The sequence below is a fragment of the Protomyctophum parallelum genome, assembly GCF_964188405.1.
Source record: "Protomyctophum parallelum genome assembly, chromosome: 13".
Lineage (NCBI taxonomy): Eukaryota > Metazoa > Chordata > Actinopteri > Myctophiformes > Myctophidae > Protomyctophum > Protomyctophum parallelum.
In genome coordinates this window covers 27,796,904-27,817,961 of record NC_139708.1, presented here as the reverse complement: position 1 = coordinate 27,817,961, position 21,058 = coordinate 27,796,904, and the positions used below count along the sequence as shown (strand labels likewise).

General features: G+C 42.1%; 1 protein-coding gene across 1 annotated transcript in view; it reads right to left on the bottom strand.

Annotated features, from left to right (window-relative positions):
• Window positions 1-21,058, bottom strand: part of grin2aa (glutamate receptor, ionotropic, N-methyl D-aspartate 2A, a) — a gene marked incomplete at its 5' end in the record, with an annotated part of 266,870 nt that overhangs the window by 43,620 nt on the left and 202,192 nt on the right. Inside the window, 1 exon segment of the mRNA XM_083780155.1 lies at window positions 14,871-15,042. Within this exon segment, the coding sequence (XP_083636281.1) occupies window positions 14,871-15,042 (172 nt within the window).

The following is a 21,058-nucleotide window of genomic DNA, read 5'->3' as shown; positions in this document are numbered from 1 at the left end:
ACACGCACGCACGCACGCACACATACTGTACGCACGCACGCACGCACACACACACACACACACACACACACACACACACACACACACACACACACACACACACACACACACACACACACACACACACACACACACACACACACACACACACACACACACACACTTATCAAATAAATAAGGTGGAATATGACTCATCATCATGCATTCTGCTGCTCACACTGCATGGTATTCAATATAACAACATACGCCCACCAGCCAATGCAATACAAAGACGTATGCATACAATCCTCTGGATGAACTTCCAGACAGACACAGTAAATATAAATAATAAAAATAATAATAAAAACTAAAGACAGGCACAGCAGTAAAGTTTACAGTCACCAGCTGAAGTCCAGGGTGTTACGTCTGAATGGAAACAAGTGATTAAAGTCTACCAGGGGGAGTTCCCTTCAGGACACGATAACATCATTCACATTAATGAAGACCTGAGTCCTGTTCTACGACATCATTCACATTAATGAAGACCTGAGTCCTGTTCTACGATATCATTCACATTAATGAAGACCTGAGTCCTGTTCTACGATGCCAGTCAGTGGTTCACATTAATGAAGACCTGAGTCCTGTTCTACGATGCCAGTCAGTGGTTCACATTAATGAAGACCTGAGTCCTGTTCTACGATATCATTCACATTAATGAAGACCTGAGTCCTGTTCTACGATATCATTCACATTAATGAAGACCTGAGTCCTGTTCTACGATATCATTCACATTAATGAAGACCTGAGTGATGTTCTACGATGCCAGTCAGTGGTTCACATTAATGAAGACCTGAGTCCTGTTCTACGATATCATTCACATTCATGAAGACCTGAGTCCTGTTCTACGATGCCAGTCAGTGGTTCACATTAACCCCTGGGCTACAATTAACGGAAAAAACTGAATATTTCTAAAAATACAAACCTCCCGTTCACGGAATTAACGGAATGTCAATCAATGTCAGTTATCTAGGGTTCAACGGAGCAAAAATTAATATTTTTTCGCTAATATCACTAATGTTGGATGTAATTTACCAAAAAACGGCCGAAATCCGCGTGATCGTGCGCTATCGTGCACGCGCACCGTCTCTATGTGCGTCGCTGTAAAAAATGTGATATTTTGCGATATTTTGGGGTTGATTTGAGGTTCATTTGACTTAGTTATGAAAAATATAGCATTAGCTTAGCAATCCGGACCAGCCAAGCTAGTGACTAGGGTCAAAATAGTACCGGATGTTGTCGATCGTTGAACCGGAAGTGACTTAGGAAGATTCGTCTATTTTGGCAAAAAATCAGCATAATGGTGCGTTCCCGCCATCTGGTGGCAATTCGAGAGAATACACTAGCAATGAAAAAAAAAAAAAAAACATCTGTTCAAACCACCAGATCTTTCTATTAATGTGAAAATGATGAATTATAAATATGCCAATTTGTTACCCAAACAAAGAAATTGGGATTGGTAGTCCAAGGGTTAATGAAGACCTGAGTCCTGTTCTACGATGCCAGTCAGTGGTTCACATTAATGAAGACCTGAGTCCTGTTCTACGATGCCAGTCAGTGGTTCACATTAATGAAGACCTGAGTCCTGTTCTACGATGCCAGTCACATTAATGAAGACCTGAGTCCTGTTATACGATATCATTCACATTAATGAAGACCTGAGTCCTGTTCTACGATGCCAGTCAGTGGTTCACATTAATGAAGACCTGAGTCCTGTTCTACGATATCATTTACATTAATGAAGACCTGAGTCCTGTTCTACGATATCATTCACATTAATGAAGACCTGAGTCCTGTTCTACGATATCATTCACATTAATGAAGACCTGAGTCCTGTTCTACGATGCCAGTCAGTGGTTCACATTAATGAAGACCTGAGTCCTGTTATACGATATCATTCACATAATTCACATTAATGAAGACCTGAGTCCTGTTCTACGATGCCAGTCAGTGGTTCACATTAATGAAGACCTGAGTCCTGTTATACGATATCATTCACATTAATGAAGACCTGAGTCCTGTTCTACGATATCATTCACATTAATGAAGACCTGAGTCCTGTTCTACGATATCATTCAAATAATTCACATTAATGAAGACCTGAATCCTGTTCTACGATGCCAGTCAGTGGTTCACATTAATGAAGACCTGAGTCGTGTTCTACGATATCATTCACATTAATGAAGACCTGAGTCCTGTTCTACGATATCATTCACATTAATGAAGACCTGAGTCCTGTTCTACGATATCATTCACATTAATGAAGACCTGAGTCCTGTTCTACGATGCCAGTCAGTGGTTCTCCAACTTCTTCATGGCAAGTACACCCAGAATTAAATGTATTTGGCCGCAGACCAAGACCTTAACATATTTAATCTCGGAACACAGCAAATATTTTTTAATAAAATATATATGTATTCAAAGATTTGCACATATTTTCCACGATTTTTGAATAGCCAAAGTATGAAATAATGGTAAAAATGAAAATGACAGAGATGCTTTCCCAGTTTAAAAGGATTATTATTATTTTTTTTTTTTAAGTAAATTTTATTCAAAGAGCAAGATATGCAAACATCACAGACAGAGAATATGGCTCCTTGTTTTTTTTACATTTTCTCCCACAACTCCCCTCCCAGTCATCCCCACCCACCATCCCTCCCCACGAGGCCAGACATACAAACAACATATAAACACAGGTATAAAACAAATAGGTTGGGTACAAAACAACACACATAACAAACAGTATATACACAGGTATAAAACCAATAGGTAGACAAGACACTAAAATATAAAGAAATGGTTATGATTGATGAACAATTCCAATGGGGGGTAAAAATAACATTAACAATAACACAGATAGGTAAATCAAATAAAGCAAAGTAATATTAAATAGAAAGAAGAAACAGCAAAAAAAACAGAAAAGAAATAAAATAAAATAAGAAAAACCTATATATATACACTCATATATAAACGCTTAATTGGCTCATTTCTCGACTCTCATGTGTAATGATTTCCGATATATTATGCTATATATATACACTGCACCAAGTAGAGATCCGCACACCCACACCACGTGTCTTCAGTCAGGTGAAAGTGATTCTAAACTGCTTACATACGATATTAAAGGTTGCCAATGGTTGTAAAATTTGTCAGAGGACCCTCGAATTGTGAATTTGATCTTTTCAAGTTGCAGAAAGGACATAACATCAATCAACCATGATTTAGCCGAGGGAGGGGACTTTGCCTTCCACTGTAAAAGTATCCTCCTGCGGGCGATTAATGAGGCGAAGGCAATAACATTAAGTTGCTTTCTGGGTAAAACTACATCCTCCTCCGGGATTCCAAAAATTGCAATTTGGGGGCAAGGCAAAATGGTTGTCTCCAGCACTTCAGAAATTATGTCAAAGAAAGAATGGGATCAATTTGGGGCAAGACCAGAACATGTGGGACAGATTCCCTGGTGATTGTGAGCATCTATCGCAACTATCCGTCATGCCCGGATATATTTTAGATAACCTTGCTTTACTGTAATGAGTTCTGTGGAGAACTTTAAACTGAATGAGGCTAAGCCTAGCACAGGAAGAGGAAGAATTAACCCTCTCCGTTGCCTGCTCCCACCACTCATCTGAAAATGCGATCTCCAATTCGGCCTCCCAGCCTGCCCTGATCTTATCCAAACCCGGGTCTCTGCGGGGGATAGTCTCATAGAGACAAGAAACAACACCTCTAGCTAGGCTTGCTGCAGGCATAAAGACCTCCACACCCGACCGCATAGGTAACTGCGGGAATGTTGGAGAGTGGGTTTTAACAAAGTGTCGAACCTGAAAATATCTAAACCGGTCAGATTGTCGCAGGTCATAAGTTGCACACAAATCTCCGAATTCTGCAAATTGGCCATCTATATACAAGTCTCGGAAGTAAATCAGACCTTCTCTTCCCCATGCAGCAAACCCAGAGTCCATTTTAGCAGGTAAAAAAAGATGATTATTGCAGATGGGTGCTGACATGGTGAGCAATGACCAACCAATCTCCTTCCTAATCTGTCCCCAAACCTTAAGTGTTGAGACAACAATCGGGTTTGTACTGTATTTTGACGGCACAAAAGGTACAGGGCTACACACCAATGCTTCAAGCGAGGACGAAATGCAAGAACCAGCCTCAAGCCTACACCAGCAGTCTTCAGGCTCACTCAACCAGAGAATTATTTTGTGAATGTTAGCAGCCCAATAGTAATACCTGAAGTTTGGGAGGCTCAGTCCACCCTCAGCTCTAATTCTCTGCAGTAAAGGCAATCTGATTCTTGGGGTTTTACCTTCCCAAATAAAGGATGAAATCATAGAGTCTAATTTAGTAAAAAACGATTTTGGGAGGAATATTGGGAGACATTGGAAAAGATACAAGTACCTAGGTAATATGTTCATTTTAACAGTCTGTACTCTGCCAGCCAGGGAAAGAGGCAGAGCATTCCACCTCTGGAGGTCAGTCTTGACCCTGGTTGTCAATGCAGTGAAATTTTGTTCAAGAAGAGAGCCAAAAGACTGGGTTATATTTATACCCAAATATTTGAAGCCATTGTTTGCCACATGGAAAGATTGGAGAGACTGGGAAACATCACGGGCCAGTTCATTAATCGGGAAACACTCACTTTTTTGTAAATTTAGTTTGTAACCAGAGAAGCTTCCAAATGTGTCAAGAAGGGATAAAATGTGTGGAATACTGGGAACAGGGTCAGATATGTAGAGTAACAGGTCGTCCGCATAGAGGGACACTCTGTGCTCAATACCCCCTCTCCTCACCCCAGAAAACAGAGTTTCAGCTTTTAACGCAATGGACAATGGCTCAATGGCAGCGGCAAACAGCAAAGGGGATAAGGGGCATCCCTGGCGTGTCCCACGTGTGAGTGGAAAAAATGTTGATCGACAGTTGTTTGTTGCGACACAGGCCTGCGGGTTAGTGTAAAGCAAGCGTATCCATGACAGGATCCTTTCCCCAAAGCCAAACCTCTCTAGAGTGAGGAACAAGTACCTTAATTCTACCCTGTCAAAGGCCTTTTCCGCGTCCAGTGAGATTACCACTTCCGGTTCGATCTCTGAACTAGGGGAGTTGACGATGCTCAGTAGTCTACGGACATTAGCAAAAGAGTGGCGATTTTTTATGAAGCCCGTCTGATCTTCAGATATTACCGTGGGAAGAACCGTTTCCAGTCTACCCGCTAGCACTTTAGCCAATATTTTTACATCCACATTGAGAAGTGAAATTGGACGATACGAAGAGCAGCAAGTGGGATCTTTATCCTTTTTAAGAAGTAGAGAAATGGATGCCTGTGTAAGGGTCGGTGGTAGCACACCCTCTTGTAACGAGTCCTCAAACATTTCTAGGAGCAGAGGAGCCAGCTGGTCTGTGAATTTCTTAAAAAAATCTACCGAAAAGCCGTCAGGGCCCGGAGACTTTCCACTTTGCATCAGCCGGATAGCTGATATAATCTCTCCAAGCGCCAGAGGTCGATCTAGACCACGACAATCCTCTGAGGAAATCTTGGGAATAGTTTGTTTTGAGAAAAACTCTAGCATAGTCGAGTTGTCCTCCGGCGCCTGGGACGTATAGAGTTGGGAGTAAAATGTCTTAAAAGTGTCATTTATTAATTTGGGATCTGTAGTCAGTGATTCTGAACTGTCACGAATCTGGGAAATTGATTGTGAGGCCGATCTACTCTTTAACTGGTGGGCGAGAAGACGCCCCGCTTTGTCCCCATGCTCATACAAAGTACCACGAGATCTGAGGAGAAGCCGCTCTGCATCCCTAGTTGTTAAAAGGTTGTATTCTGTCTGGTACGCAACTCTGTCCTTGTAAAGCTCAGGGGTCGGACCAATGGCATAATGATAGTCAATATCAGTGATAAGAGCTAACAGTTCTCTTTGTCTAACGAGACGAAGCTTGTTGGCATGTGCCGTATACGAAATTATTACTCCCCTGATATTTGCCTTTAATGTCTCCCATAGTAATGAGGGTGAAGTTTCACTGTTCTTGTTAGTCATAAGGAAGACGTCTATAGCTTGTGAGATAGTACTGCAAAACTCATCAGACGAGAGTAGAGAAACATCCAACCTCCAAACCCGAGCCTCCTTGGGCCTAGACCTAAAGGTTAGATCGAGGATTACAGGGGCATGGTCAGAGACGGTTATAGCAGAGTAGTCTGCTGAGACCAGGGACGGCAGCAAAACCCTATCAAGGAAGAAATAGTCTATGCGTGTGTACGAATGGTGGACATGACTAAAAAAAGAAAACTTTTTTACCGTTGGGTGTAGAAATCTCCATGGATCGATGCAGCCACACTGGTTCATAAAGGTAGAAAAGGTTTTAGACATCTTTGAGGGCACGGCTACTCTGGTACTAGACCTGTCAAGAAGATTGTCTATAAAACAATTCAGATCACCGGCCAGTATCAGGTGGTGGGTGTTCAAATTAGGTAGACTAGACAGAAATCTTTTCATAAAGACAACATCATCCCAATTAGGTGCATATACGTTAACAAGAACAACAGGGGTCTGATATAATGAGCCGGTTACAATGACAAAGCGACCAGACGAGTCTGAGACAACGTCAGTAGAAGTAAACTGTACATTCTTATTAATCAATATAGCTGTCCCACGTGTTTTGGTATCAAATTTGGAATGAAAAATCTGACCAATCCATGGTCTAGAAAGCCTTATCTGATCCGCAGTACGTAAATGGGTTTCTTGTAGAAATGTAATGTCAGCTTTAAATTTCTTGATGTGGTCGAAAACCTTAGCTCGTTTAACAGTTCCATTTATACCTCCAACATTCCAGGAAAAGAACCTGACTGCATTTCCTCTTAAATTTGTGTCAGTCATAGTGTAGTGTTATAAGGGTGTGCAGATCTCTCAACAGTGCCATACATACACAATGAGTAACGGTGCGAAAAATTACAAGTCAATGTAAAGGTCGATACAGGAGCCAAGCTAATACCATGAAAAAGAGAAAACATTAAATAAAAGACTAAATCAAAAACATTGTTGTTGGGCCCAGCCACGTTTCCCTCAAAGCCACCCACTCCCACCCCCCACCCACCCCTTTCCAAACTCAAAAACCCCTGAAAAAACAAACTCAAAAGGACCCCTTCCGGTCCTGTGGAGGCCATTCAGGATAGACCACTATCTAACTACTTTCACCATAACCCACAAACATTAAACATTGTATTATCCCTATATTAAGTGTATCCAGATCAAATAAATCAATGAGTTTAACCGAAATCCTATAGGCTTCCTATAAGGAAGCCAAAAGCTTGATAGCAAGGAATAAATAATAAAATAAAGAGAAACCAAAACCACCCAACAGCAAAACCTGTCAGTCTGTCAATCAACGAATTGAGACGAATTAAATCAAATCAAAGCCTCCTGCAAGGGAGATAAGTTTGTCACTTGTAACAAAATAAAGAAACTAAAAGTACTGACAACAAAACTCGTCAGACTCGATAATGAGTTGAGGCAAATTGAACCCGCCCGAAGGACAGACACAGGCATCAAATAATGATTGAGAACCATCAGGACAACCAGACAACAGGGCCAACGCACGATAGCAATAATAATAATATCAGCCCGATCAATAGCTCCAATAAACGCTCTATTCGTTCATAAGGTAATAAATAATAATATATAAAGATAAGTAGTGATTAAGTGTACTGATAACTTAATCTATCAGAGAACAAGCAAAAGAAAAAGAAGAAGAAGGGCGTTTCGTTATTAGGTTGAAAGCCGTCTGACCGACCAAGCCCACGCACCAGCAACCCCAAGTACAAATGGCATCAATTGTCTGCCAAAATTGCCAGTGATAGTATCATTAACCTGATATAAACGATAAAATTATAAAAATAAATAAAAGAAAAAATAAGAAAGATGAACACACACACACACATACCTTCGATAGAGTATACCCCGTAGATATATATATAAAAAAGATAAAACGAAATAGCAAAATATTTACACTATTGCAGCATGCATGCCCAACCTAGAGCACACACGACAGGCCTAATTAGATTCAGTCAAACATTTTCAGTGAAGGTTTTAACATTGATCTATGCCGCCGCCCAGTGGAGACCATTTGGCATTGAAGAGCTAATGTAACGTGGGAACCCAAAGGTGTGTAATGGCTTCGCCTGAGACTGCATAACGTTTTTACATTGATCTATGCCGCCGCCTAGCGGAAGCCAATTGGCATTGAATGACCAATGTGCAGTGGGGGGTATAATGACTACACGTTTAAACAAATTAATGATGTTGTTCGTTGTGCCAGATCGGTCATGCATGCACGCCACAAAACCAATAGAAACAACACGATCACAAAGAAAGAGAACAAAAGGGAGGTTTGACCCTAGCTAACAGCATGATCACTGATAGAAAATTAAATAAATAAACAATATGGTAGAAGGTTCATAAGTGGGAAAATAATAACAATAATAATACACAACGCTTGAGAAGATGATGTAAAATAAAAATAAAAATATCTATCAGTACAAACTATACACATATACATACACACACGCACAAGCACCCACACATACACACACACACACACACACACACACACACACACACACACACACAGAAGCGCAAGCATACACAAGGACACATACATACTATGACAACAATAATAAGAGTCTATGAAAGAAAAAGAGAAAACAAATACAATGAAATAAGTAGGCTAACAAATATAATGTCCATCAGAAGTGGGGTGCATGTATATGCGCGACCAGTCTACCAGAATGCTCTCGATCTACTCACGTCATGACCCAATGTTCCGGCGCGTCCCGATAGTCTCAAACAAACGGCAGTGTTATTATGTGGCTAACCATCAGATGTAGAGCCACCACGACCGGAGTCCTTTCTGTAGTTCTGGATGAAGCCTGTGGCCACCAGGGGAGACTGAAGCCACTTCTTTTCACCGCCCGGAAGGCTTATGCGTAGTCTTGCAGGGAATAATAGAGACGGACGGAGACCCATTTTGTAGAGATCAGCCATCTGGGTTTTGTATTCTCCGCGTTGCTGCAGCACGTCCGCTGTAAAATCCTCGTAGAATCTTATTTTGTGGCCGTTGTACTCCAAGGAGCCACGCTTACGTGCCTCCCGCATAACCAGCTCCTTGAGTTGGAAATGATGAAAGCAAACGAGGACGGTGCGAGGCCTATCCTTGGAGCCGGGTGTAGCAGCACCGGTGCGATGGGCTCTGCACAGTTCAGGGGGTTTTGGCAACACATCCGCTCCCAGAACATCCATAAACATTTGAGAGAAAAAGGTTGTTGGACGTGTCCCCTCCCCCAACGATTCTGGTAGTCCCACAACGCGGACATTGGACCTCCTGCTATGTCCCTCTAGACTGGACAGCTTTGTCTTCATCCATTCGTTGTCCTGTAGTAGCTTAGCATTAGCCGCTTCAAGCTGCTCAAAACGTTGTGCAATCGTCTCGGCATTTGTTTCGAGACTCCTTATGCTCTTGCCTTGGTCGACCACAGTGGCTTTCATACTGTCTATTTTCTTCTCCAGGGTGGTAAACGCTGCTTTAATGTCCCCCGCGAGTGCTTCTCTTTGTTGGTCTTGGCTAGCCTCTAGCAATGCAGCTATTTGGGCCATAGTCACAGGGCCCGAAATGGCGGCTGTGTTGTCGTCGTCACTCGCCGGCTTCTCACTCACGTTGGGGTGTTTGTTTCTCTTTTTCCCCGTTCCCGACATGACGGCTATGTTAGAGGCTTCGATTTACTCACGAAAAAATAACTTTTGATGAGCGATGCATAGGGCTAAAATAGGATAATAAACTGTGTTTGATGGGAGCGGTGAAATGTGCGTCTTACTCCGACATCCTGCGCATGCGCTCTTAAAAGGATTATTAGACTGAGCGTTTAGTTCTCTTAGGTATACCACAATTTATATTAATTCTCTTATTTTCTGTTTTGCTTTTGTCACTACAGACAAATTAAAAGTACAATCCGGTACAGTATAGCCCAGTACAGTAGCCATAGGATGTCAAAAGTATATATATATTTCTTTTGTGCTCTTCTACCCCCCACACCCTTGGTTATTTTATGTTTTGGGGCGAAAATGCTAAAATACAATTAAAAATGCTACATTTGTTGTTAGGCCATCAAATGGACATATTGTTGAATAAATGTATTTTCCAGTATGATGTGTCAGAAAAAAAAAAAACCTTGAATGATGAAGGAAATCCTATAAATAACACGTCAATTTCAATGAATTCTGGAGGCACATCCATATGTCGCTATTGTACACACTAATGCATTCTCCACAATCCATGCTGTCTGCAAAGTAGCTTTCGATCCCGCCCTCCACCGCGAGCTGTGATGATGAGACAGTGACATGCGTGAGCACGCTCTGCATAAAGGGTCTGTCATACATGACGGTGACCTGTTACTGACCCCCGCCTCGGCAGCCACGCGTGTCCAATAATGCACGTCACATGGCTGGCATTAATCTGAATCTAAATGACAAAAGAAGCAAAAAAAAAGAAGAAGAAAGGAAACAAATAGGGCCCTATATATTCTCTTCTAATACCCTGCTACAGTACATGGTGTTGGTATATGGTAGAGTGGGGCACCTCCTATTTTCCTGTAGTAGTAGATTATGGCAGTGGCTCCCAAACTTTTTCATTCATGTCAAGGACCCCCAGAATGACAATATATGCTGAGGACCCCCATAAGAGAAGAGATCAATGGAAGAGCTTTCGTTCAGCCTATATGCCAATGGTTCTCAAAAATTCAGGGAAAGCAATAAGTGACGTGTATTTTAAAGAGGGAGTGCCACACTTTTTGTATTTTTCCAGTTTTTCATGTGTCTATGAGGTGACAGTACTTCATTAGACACCCTGGAGTCGTTTGTATGTGCAATGGTGTATTAACTTTGTATTTAGGGTTTCTTCCTGGAGGGCTGAACCCTTGACAGTCAAACGGGCCAATGAAATAAACAGTAATATAGTGACATCACACTATCAGCCCCTCCCCTAAGCCCTCCCCCTTTATCATACAACTACAGCTGTGGGTGCGGCTTCAGTTCAGGTGGATCACCAACCATCACCACCCACCAGGCAAACCAGGCATACTTAATTAACTGGTGGGCGTGCCCACATAAAAACAACATTATAACAAATACTGTACACTTTAAAAAATATATATACCTTATATAACAATAAGACCTAATGATCATGTTTTAGGGTGGAATAAAATCACGGCACTCCATCTTTAAGACCTGTTAAAGGTCCATTTGCAACCCCCTTAAGGAACCCTGCGGTGACACTGGACCCCACTTTGAGAACCACTGGCCTATACACACCCCTGGACAATGCACTGTGCTGATGTCGATTGGTGGATGACACTTCAAACACGCAGGGCGGGAAGCTTGACCACGTGAACTGCTATAGCGTCCCCGTCGTATATAGGGAAAACAATCCAGTGGCTAATCTACAACCTCACAATACGCTGCGTTGCAACACGTCGTGAGCTTGTGCTCAGCACACGAAGTTCGGAACTTTGGTCCATTATTTCACAACTTAAAATAATACCAATTGGTGTTGTAGAGAGAGGGAGAATAATGTCATCTGTGGCTGCAGCCGTGATGTGCTTAAAAGCACTTAACCCCTTTTAGTTGACTGGAATCCCCCTGGACTGGCTCCTGTCCTCGCTCTACACTATATTATCTGCTAAAATAGTCGATCTAGACTCAGCACACAAAGTTCGGAAACTTATCTTTGGGACATTATTTATCCACTTTAATAATACCACTTGGTGTTGTATCTTATATCGTTTTAATCAGTGTTTAGTCACCTTTACCGCAAGGTATAGCATGTAGGGATCGGACATTCCTGGAATGAGTAACACTGCTAAACGTGTGGGTTCATTGCACCCCCAAAACATTTTGACAAAATGAAATATTGTTCTGTTGGCATTCACTCTCGTTCTGAGCGCCGGCCTTAGAGTATATATATTTATAGAGAAGGCACCCAGAGGAAATCTTGAGGCGAAATGGACATAGTGGCCGAATGAAGGTATTGCAGCCTGGCCCCAAACACATGAACGCGCTGTCCGTTGACTATCATTGTACACGTTCACGACGGACGACGCTCGTGCACGTTCAACGGCAGCGCGTTCATGTGTTTGGGGCCACTCACCATTGCAATCCGTCCCAGAATGCACTCTGTTCCTACCAGGAAGGAGTGAATCCGCCTCATGCACTTTTGAGCAACTCAATGCAAGTGGATGGGAGGAGAACTCGGGTGTCTTCTCTATAGATATATATATACTCTATGGCGCCGGCAGGTGTGCATGTGCCAGTCACAGGTGTGTGCCACTCAGTCACAGGTGTGTGCCAGGCACATAAGCAGGGGGTCCTGCCACTTTCTTTCTTCTTTCTTTATGCTCCAAGCAGCAGCAACACTGGGGGAAAGACGCCACATCTGTCCCTTCAGGACAAGGCCCGTGCAACAGGGCAAGCTGGTGTTCCAGCATACAGAGTGGCAGCATTATTTGGGTGTCAGCCCTGGTACCATTTCAAAACTTAAAAGTTTTCAGCTGAGGAATGGGTTACCATGTCCCACAGCAAAATGTGCCCAGCATGAGAAGGTGGTGCCAAGCTGCTTTTGGATCATCCACCCGCTACTGAGTTCAATAACACTGAGTGTGAAATTAATAAAGTGTAAAAATCTGTCAATATGTGATGTTTTTTCTCATCCAATCCACTCTACAACTCAAAGCAATTAAGGGTTGAATACCAGACATTTTGGCAAAAATATATGTGGGTGCAACCCACACGTTTAGCAGTGTCACTCAGTCAAGGAATGTCTGATCCATACATGCTATACCTCGTTGTAAAGGTGACTAATCAGCGATTAAAATGATATAAGATACAACACCAATTGGTATTATTAAAGTGGATAAATAATGTCCCAAAGATAAGTTTCCAAACTTTGTGTGCTGAGTTTAGATCGACTATTTCATCAGATAATAGTGTGGGCTCATGGGGAGTAGTGTAGAGCGAGAACAGGAGCCAGTATAGAGAGTCCTGGGGGATTCCAGTCAACTAAAAGGGGTTAAGTGGTTTTAAGCACATCACGGCTGCAGCCACAGATGACATTATTTTCCCTCTCTATATTTAAAGAGCATTTATGTTTAATAATCTGTTAAGGTTAACTTTGAGCTGAAGCAGCTGCTTTACGATGTCTCTGTGTTATAATTAAAAGCTACAGATGGGAATCTCTGTGTGTGCGTGCGTGTGTGCGTGCATGCGTGCGGAGGAGGAGGAGGAGGAGAAGGAGGGCAGGGGCGGGCGCACAGATCGGTGAACCAATGGGATCCACTGGCTAATTTGACTCTGCCCCTCTAGACCAGGCTGGCTGGGCCAGGCTATAGTCTTACGTTTTTATTCAGTACACATTGCCGGTATTAATGCCATTTGAATTAAGCCTTTAAACGTTCGATTTGTGCAGAGTGCCGCACGTGCGTTCAGCACACGCACACCGCCAGCACTATCGCCGCTGATCCCATAGAGTTGCTCCCATAGAGTTATAAGGCTGCTCCCATAGTTAAGGCTGCTCCCATAGAGTTATAAGGCTGCTCCCATAGAGTTATAAGGCTGCTCCCATAGAGTTATAAGGCTGCTCCCATAGAGTTATAAGGCTGCTCCCATAGAGTTATAAGGCTGCTCCCATAGAGTTATAAGGCTGCTCCCATAGAGTTATAAGGCTGCTCCCATAGAGTTATAAGGCTGCTCCCATAGAGTTATAAGGCTGCTCCCATAGAGTTATAGGGCTGCTCCCATAGAGTTATAAGGCTGCTCCCATAGAGTTATAAGGCTGCTCCCATAGAGTTATAAGGCTTCTCCCATAGAGTTATAGGGCTGCTCCCATAGAGTTATAGGGCTGCTCCCATAGAGTTATAAGGCTGCTCCCATAGAGTTATAAGGCTGCTCCCATAGAGTTATAAGGCTTCTCCCATAGAGTTATAGGGCTGCTCCCATAGAGTTATAAGGCTGCTCCCATAGAGTTATAAGGCTGCTCCCATAGAGTTATAAGGCTGCTCCCATAGAGTTATAAGGCTTCTCCCATAGAGTTATAAGGCTGCTCCCATAGAGTTATAAGGCTTCTCCCATAGAGTTATAGGGCTGCTCCCATAGAGTTATAAGGCTGCTCCCATAGAGTTATAAGGCTGCTCCCATAGAGTTATAAGGCTGCTCCCATAGAGTTATCTCGCACAAGGCCCTGCAAGCTGAGGGCCCTGTAGCTTACTGAAGCCATTCAGGCCGGGAACCCCTTTTGGTGTTTTAAGCATTATGTTACGCTTTAGCTATTGAGAAATAGCAGATCTACAAGCTCGTATCTGCTATTTTTTTTTAAATCCTTGAAAATGTGGCGCAAATCTTTGAATACAGTATGTATTCTTTCAGAGCGTTCGTTTTTAACTCAAATTTTTGCTTCTGGGGGGGGGGGGGGGGTCCCTGGAACAACGTATTTTCAGATGGGAGTCGGCGGCCTATTAAATATACTTTTTGGGGTCCTTTACGTGAATTATTGAGCACCACTGATATAGAAACATAGGTATTTCAGAATGATTTAGATTTTTTTTAAATGTATTTCGATGTCAGGCCTAAATGGGTAAGCTCCACTAAGTTCCAACGTTAATCGAGACCTAGCTGGGCCCATATCACATACTGTACACTCACATGCACGAGGGTGCTCGTACAGTGTAAGAATCTGACGTTGTATGCACGTTAAATGAACACACACAAAGAGAAAAGCAAATTCAAAGCAAGCCTCCTTACCTCTCCCACCATCCCGTTCCAGACATTGTTTATCTTTTTCCCGTGTTTTCCATTGGTAACCAGGTACAGGTCATAGGTGAACTTGACATATTTGGCTATCTTCTTCAAGATGTCAATGCAGAAGCCTTTGCAGCACTTCTTGATGTAGGTCCCGCCTGCTTCCGTGGTGTTACTGTGGAAACAACAAAAAAACACAACAGAGTTGTTACTGGCAGAAGACCTGAGCAGCGCATGTCATGTCACACTATACCGCACTTGGCTTCAGAGCATCGATTGCATGGGCTGAATAATTGGCCAAACGAGTAATAGCCGAGTTACTTCAAGTGTATCATAAAGTTCTTATTGCAGCAAGTAGTTCCTGTCTTGTCGAAACATATCACAGTGTGCATCGCTTTGAGGGAGGGAGGGAGGGAGGCAGAGAGAGAGAGAGAGAATCAATAGCTCATCATTCTCAACATTTTTCATCTTAAGGTTGAATAAATGGCAACCATGGGACTTGCAACTATACGAGGACAGACTATCCAGGAATGACAACCAGAGAGACTTTGTCCCTCACTCTCTTTCTTTCAAACTCTTTCCAGAAATGTGTGATCACAATGCAGCAGCATCTGTAATCACTCTATACCATCTCCACAAGTTCTCCCTTCTGGCTCCAAACATATGGAATGCACTTCACAGTACTGTCAGAACTGCAGCCTCACTCCCAATCTTCCGCCGTAGTCTGAAAACCCACCCTTTCAGACTCCACCATGGATTGTAAATTGCTCTACTGACAAAAAATGTTCGTTGACTACCTTGATGGAAACTAAATGAAAACTTAAGCTATGATGCCTAAAACTAAGACTGAATATAATGTATTGACAATTTCGTCAACAAATAAAAACTAGACTAAAATGTTAGGAAGGGACTAGTGGACAAGAGATCCAGTACATTCCATTTTACACTTGGTTGCATGCTGAAAATAGCAGATCTACAAGCTCTACAAGATCTACAAGCTCACAGCGCAAAGCGGTGTGAGCTTGCAGATTGGCTATTTTCAGCAAGTGTAAAATCTAGGGCCGGGACTAATTGCGATTAATTTAGATTAATTAACTACAGAAAAATTAATCGCGATTAACTACAGATAAATTAATCGCACCTTTATTTTCACCGCGGAATGTTTCTCACTGGACGCTTTTCTATAGTACTGAAAACTGGAAATAATAAAAAGTCACCCCATTTTGTGTTGCCTAGAACTGGAGGTCTGACAAAAAACAGTAACAATATGAAGTAAGTACAGCTTTGTGATGTCACTGAGATGTACTTGTTACTGTTACTAATTTTTTTTCAGACCTCCAGTTCTAGGCAACACAGAATGGGGTGACTTTTTATTATTCTTTCCACAACAGGTATATTAATGACAGTAAAATGTTGAAAATGAGTGGTATCCTGTAGTCACTATTCGTTGATTCACTGGGATACCAAAAAACATAAAAAAAAAGGTTTCTCGCTGTTCTCGGGTTGAATATTGATATGCGATTAATCTAGATTAATTAATCGCAAAGCCTCTGATTAATTAGATTATTTTTTTTAATCGAGTCCCAGCTCTAGTAAAATCATTACGACGGCATCAAGGCCCGCCCAAATACATTTTAGACAGAGAGAGAGAGAGAGAAAGAGAGAGAGAGAGAGAGAGAGAGAGAGAGGGAAAATAGCCTGTATTATATTCTCATTGTAACGGTATAAGAGAGACTCAGTTTGGGCTGGCTCAGCTAAACTCTTTGTCCGATCAATCAGTACCGCTCTCTGTGACGCACATCCATGCATTCCCCTGGAGAACACGCGCGCACATGCACACACGCACATGCACACACGCACACACGCACACACACACACACACACACACACACACACACACACACACACACACACACACACACACACACACCCACACACACACACACACACACACACACACACACACCAATATTTTGGTCTCTGGTCTCCAATTCAGCACGTGTGGAAAAAACGATCGCTGCGGCCGTATAACAGCAACGAACAACACCAGCAAATATGCCCAATTAGAGAGATAGAGAGGTGGAGAGAGGGAGTACAGGACGGGGGGACTGAGGGGAGATATGAGAGAGAGAGAGAGAGAGAGAGAGAGAGAGAGAGAGAGAGAGAGAGAGAGAGAGAGAGAGAGAGAGAGAGAGAGAGCGGAAAGGAAAGGAAAGGAAAGGAAAGGAAAGGAAAGGAAAGGAAAGGAAAGGAAAGGAAAGGAAAGGAAAGGAAAGGAAAGGAAAGGAAAGGAGGAAGAGAGAGACTAAAGACTGAGGGGAGATGAGAGAGAGAGAGAGAGAGAGAGAGAGAGAGAGCAGAAAGGAAAGGAAAGGAGGAAGAGAGAGACTAATAATGTCAGTGCCTAGAGCGTTCAATAACCCCCATGAGCCCAAACCCAATCAGAAGTTTTCTGCACAACCGAAAAAACTATAGTAAAACAACACACACACACACACACACACACACACACACACACACACACACACACACACACACACACACACACACACACACACACACACACACACACACACACACACACACACACACACACACACACACACACACACACACACTTTGAGTGGAGGTGCGTGCCACAGCCGTGGGTGTGATTTTGCCTGCCAGCAGCACAATGTTCCTCCAGGTTTATTCACTTTATTGGTTTATTGTGGCGAGATCAAAACGATCAAAACTAGAAAAGTCGCAATTTAGAAGAATTGCTGTGTGGTTGCCGCAGTCGCTTATATAGGTTTTTTTTGCATTTGCGGCGCCCCCTATGGATGTAAATGGAATTGCTTTTGGAACTTGGTTGAATGAACCACCCGGGACATGTGATTCAAATGTGGGATGGATTGGACATTCCGTTCCTGATTTGTGGCATTTTTTGTCTCAAAAGTGTGTTTTGGAGTAAATTCAAAATGCCGGAAAATCTATTATGACGGAAATGGGCGTGGCCTATATGGGGAGATGTGTCATGACCCAAGGATTTCAGGGAAAGATATTTAGATTTTACGACCTACGGTGCAAGAGTTATAAGCCAAAACGTTCAAAGTTAATACATTTTAGTAATTATTAATTTACCGGAGAGGTTTTGTAACTATATACCTCTTACGGCCTCTGAGGAAAAAATACTTGAATGTGAGTTTTCGCATTTTCCCATTCATGTCAATGGGGGATTTAATGCACGAATAAATTCATATAAATTAAACTATACAACATTTCTCTTAGCAAAATACAAGCACACATTTTTTCTGGTCAATTCGACATATGGCTCAAAACTGTGGGAGGAGTAGTGCGGCAAAGTTTGTCTTACTCCAGTAAAATAATAAAGTGTTACAAGAACTATAGTCTGGTTGCCCTTTTAGGGCAACAACACTGATGAACATAGCGGTCGGACTGGTGGTTCAGAACACCGGATCTGCATATGCCTATATATGGGCATATCGGTCAAATTGGCGGTTCTGGCCGACTATCAATCCAGGACACTATACGTACCTCAGAGGTAAAAATAAAAGGATTATATATTACACCTTTGTGTAGGCTAATCTATTTTGACTATTTATAAATGCCCCATGTCTCTGTACGTCTGTCTGTACGTACTGTACGTCGAGTCGGTCGGACCTACGGTTGTCCAGGACCGCCACAAAAGGCCTCTGCCCGGGCTCTGGACAGGGCCCCACACTCCATATTTGGGCATGCCTGACACAGAACTCCATTATATAGGAATAAAGGGACACAGAGAGACAGATACAGAAATCTCCATATATGGGCATAAAAGGGACACAGACAGATAGGTGGAGCGGGTACTCTGGCATAGCCGGGTGGGGCTGCAACTTCCATCGTTACCGACTCGGTGCTCTACAGCCGGACACCAGTCTATATAGTTCACTCATTCTTGAGATGAGGGACAAAAGTGGAAAAAACATGTCCCACACATAAGAGCCTTATTTATGTTAAAAATAAATTAATTCATAAAAATAAAAGCACTTGCAAAGTCAAATGTAATACAGTTGCGTATTATTATGCCATTAATTTCATTATAATTGTTTTCATATGCCATCTGAATTAGTTAAAAGCAGGCACTGTACCCAAAAACGCCTGTAGTTAGCCTGTCCCCAGCAAGTGGTCACAATTTCAAACTGCTAAAAAAGTGTCTAATACTGTCACAATCACATAAATATACATACCAAATTAAAGTAGATTGTCAACAACATAGCAAACAATATACACAGTTAATTTTAATTTATATTTTCCATTAGATATCTCATATCAAATGTGTGTCCCACGTCTCCCGGCAACTCCGTCAGGTTTTTTAAAAGTCTTAAATTAATCAGAAAATATTGTCGACAGATTTAGCCTGAAGACTCCTTTTCCAAGTCCCGTTTATATGTGTTGCAACAGTGGAGCACCTGGTCTGACAAGCATTCAATTGTTTGATATTTTAAACAAACAATGTTGATATCAATGAGGTCACTCCGTCAGGACATTAATATGATCTTTGTTAAGAATTCCAAAATAATGTTTATTATTTTAGTTTAGGGTTAGGTTTAGCTAACAAATGAAGCAAAAACAAAATGGCTTCATTGTACTACAGAGGGTTAAGATGAAAACAAACTTTTTTTTTTTTACATGGTTTTCATGTTATAATATTGAAAATAAAGGTTGAAATGACGGATTTGAGAAATTGGATATTTCATAATAGTGTGATATTGGAACAAAACAATATTAAAAGAATTGTATTACTTAACTTGATTACTGAAAGCCATTATAAGATAACTGAGGACTTTATATTATTGTTGAAATTATCAAATTCAATTAAAAGGGATTTTAGTGTGTCTGACGGAGTTGACATGAATCAGGTATTAAGTGCATGAATGTCCCATTTTAGAAAGAAATGTTACGCGAAAAACCTGTTCCTTCTCAAGATTGGTAGTTGAGACCTGTGTCTACAAATACATCTATTTGATTTGAATGTATCTTAAAAAAAAAAAAATCTAGTTTGAAAAAGGTTTGTCCCTTATCTCAAGAATGGGTGAGATAATAAAATGCTTCTGTATTATGCTTTATATTGAATTTCCAACAGTGACCGTTCAGTGTCAGTGAACTATCTCCATTAACTCTGTGTGCTTAAAGCCCTCGTCTCTGTCGTGTGGAGCCCTCCATCTGTTCTTTTCAGGATTCTAATTAAACATTAGCGAAGGTAGCAGATCTACAAGCGCTGATGAATGGATCTGCTACTTTTGTATTTTTGTGTGATGCTGCATTATGATCAACACAGAAAAAGTTACAATATGCAGATGAGAGGTTTCTTCCAGACAGCAGCGTTATATCCAAAGCCCTTTCTGTGGACTTATAACACTGTACTGTACTGAAGCAGTGGAATCTGTACCGGTGAACGCAGTACTTTATCATTGTGCTAAATTATTACTGTATTGATGCATTTAGACCTGAGCCAAGATTCTACAGTTTTCTGAAAAACCTATGTTTCTGTATCCAGAATGGGTTCAAAGATAATTCTGGGCCCAGAGTCCAGGCGGCTCGCGGGTTCACGATCCAGACGACCTTTGCTGCGTGTCACTCCCCTGCATCTCTCTCTCCCAATTCCTGTCAGACTACTGGTATACTGTACTCTACTATTACTGTAAAGGCAGATTTTATTTTTGTATTTTTTACTAATCATTAATTCTGTACCATGACTGTGCCAGTGAAATCTATGCCACTGACCACTGAAACATTGTGCCAGTATAACAACCGTATACTGTACCAGTGAACACACACTGTGTTATCCAGGCCAAAGTACAGTGGAAACAGAACAGACCATGTGATGTTCTGGAGGCTGTTTGTGAAGTTGTTGTAGGACAACTTGATATAGAAACACTATAGGGGCGTGTCACGTGTGGCATCTCTGGAGAGTGTGTGTGTGCGTGCGTCTGTGCATGTCTACGTGTGTGCGTGCATTCATGTTCCTTCCATTCCTTCCATCCTCCCTCTCCCTCCCTCTCCCCATCTAGCCCATCTTCTCCAAATGGGCACGACTGATGCTTCAGTGGTCAACGTCATAGAGGGAGGAACGCACACGAATGCATCGGCCAGTGAGTGGGCAATAAAGTGTGTGTGCGTGCGTGTGTGTGTGTGTGTGTGTGTGTGTG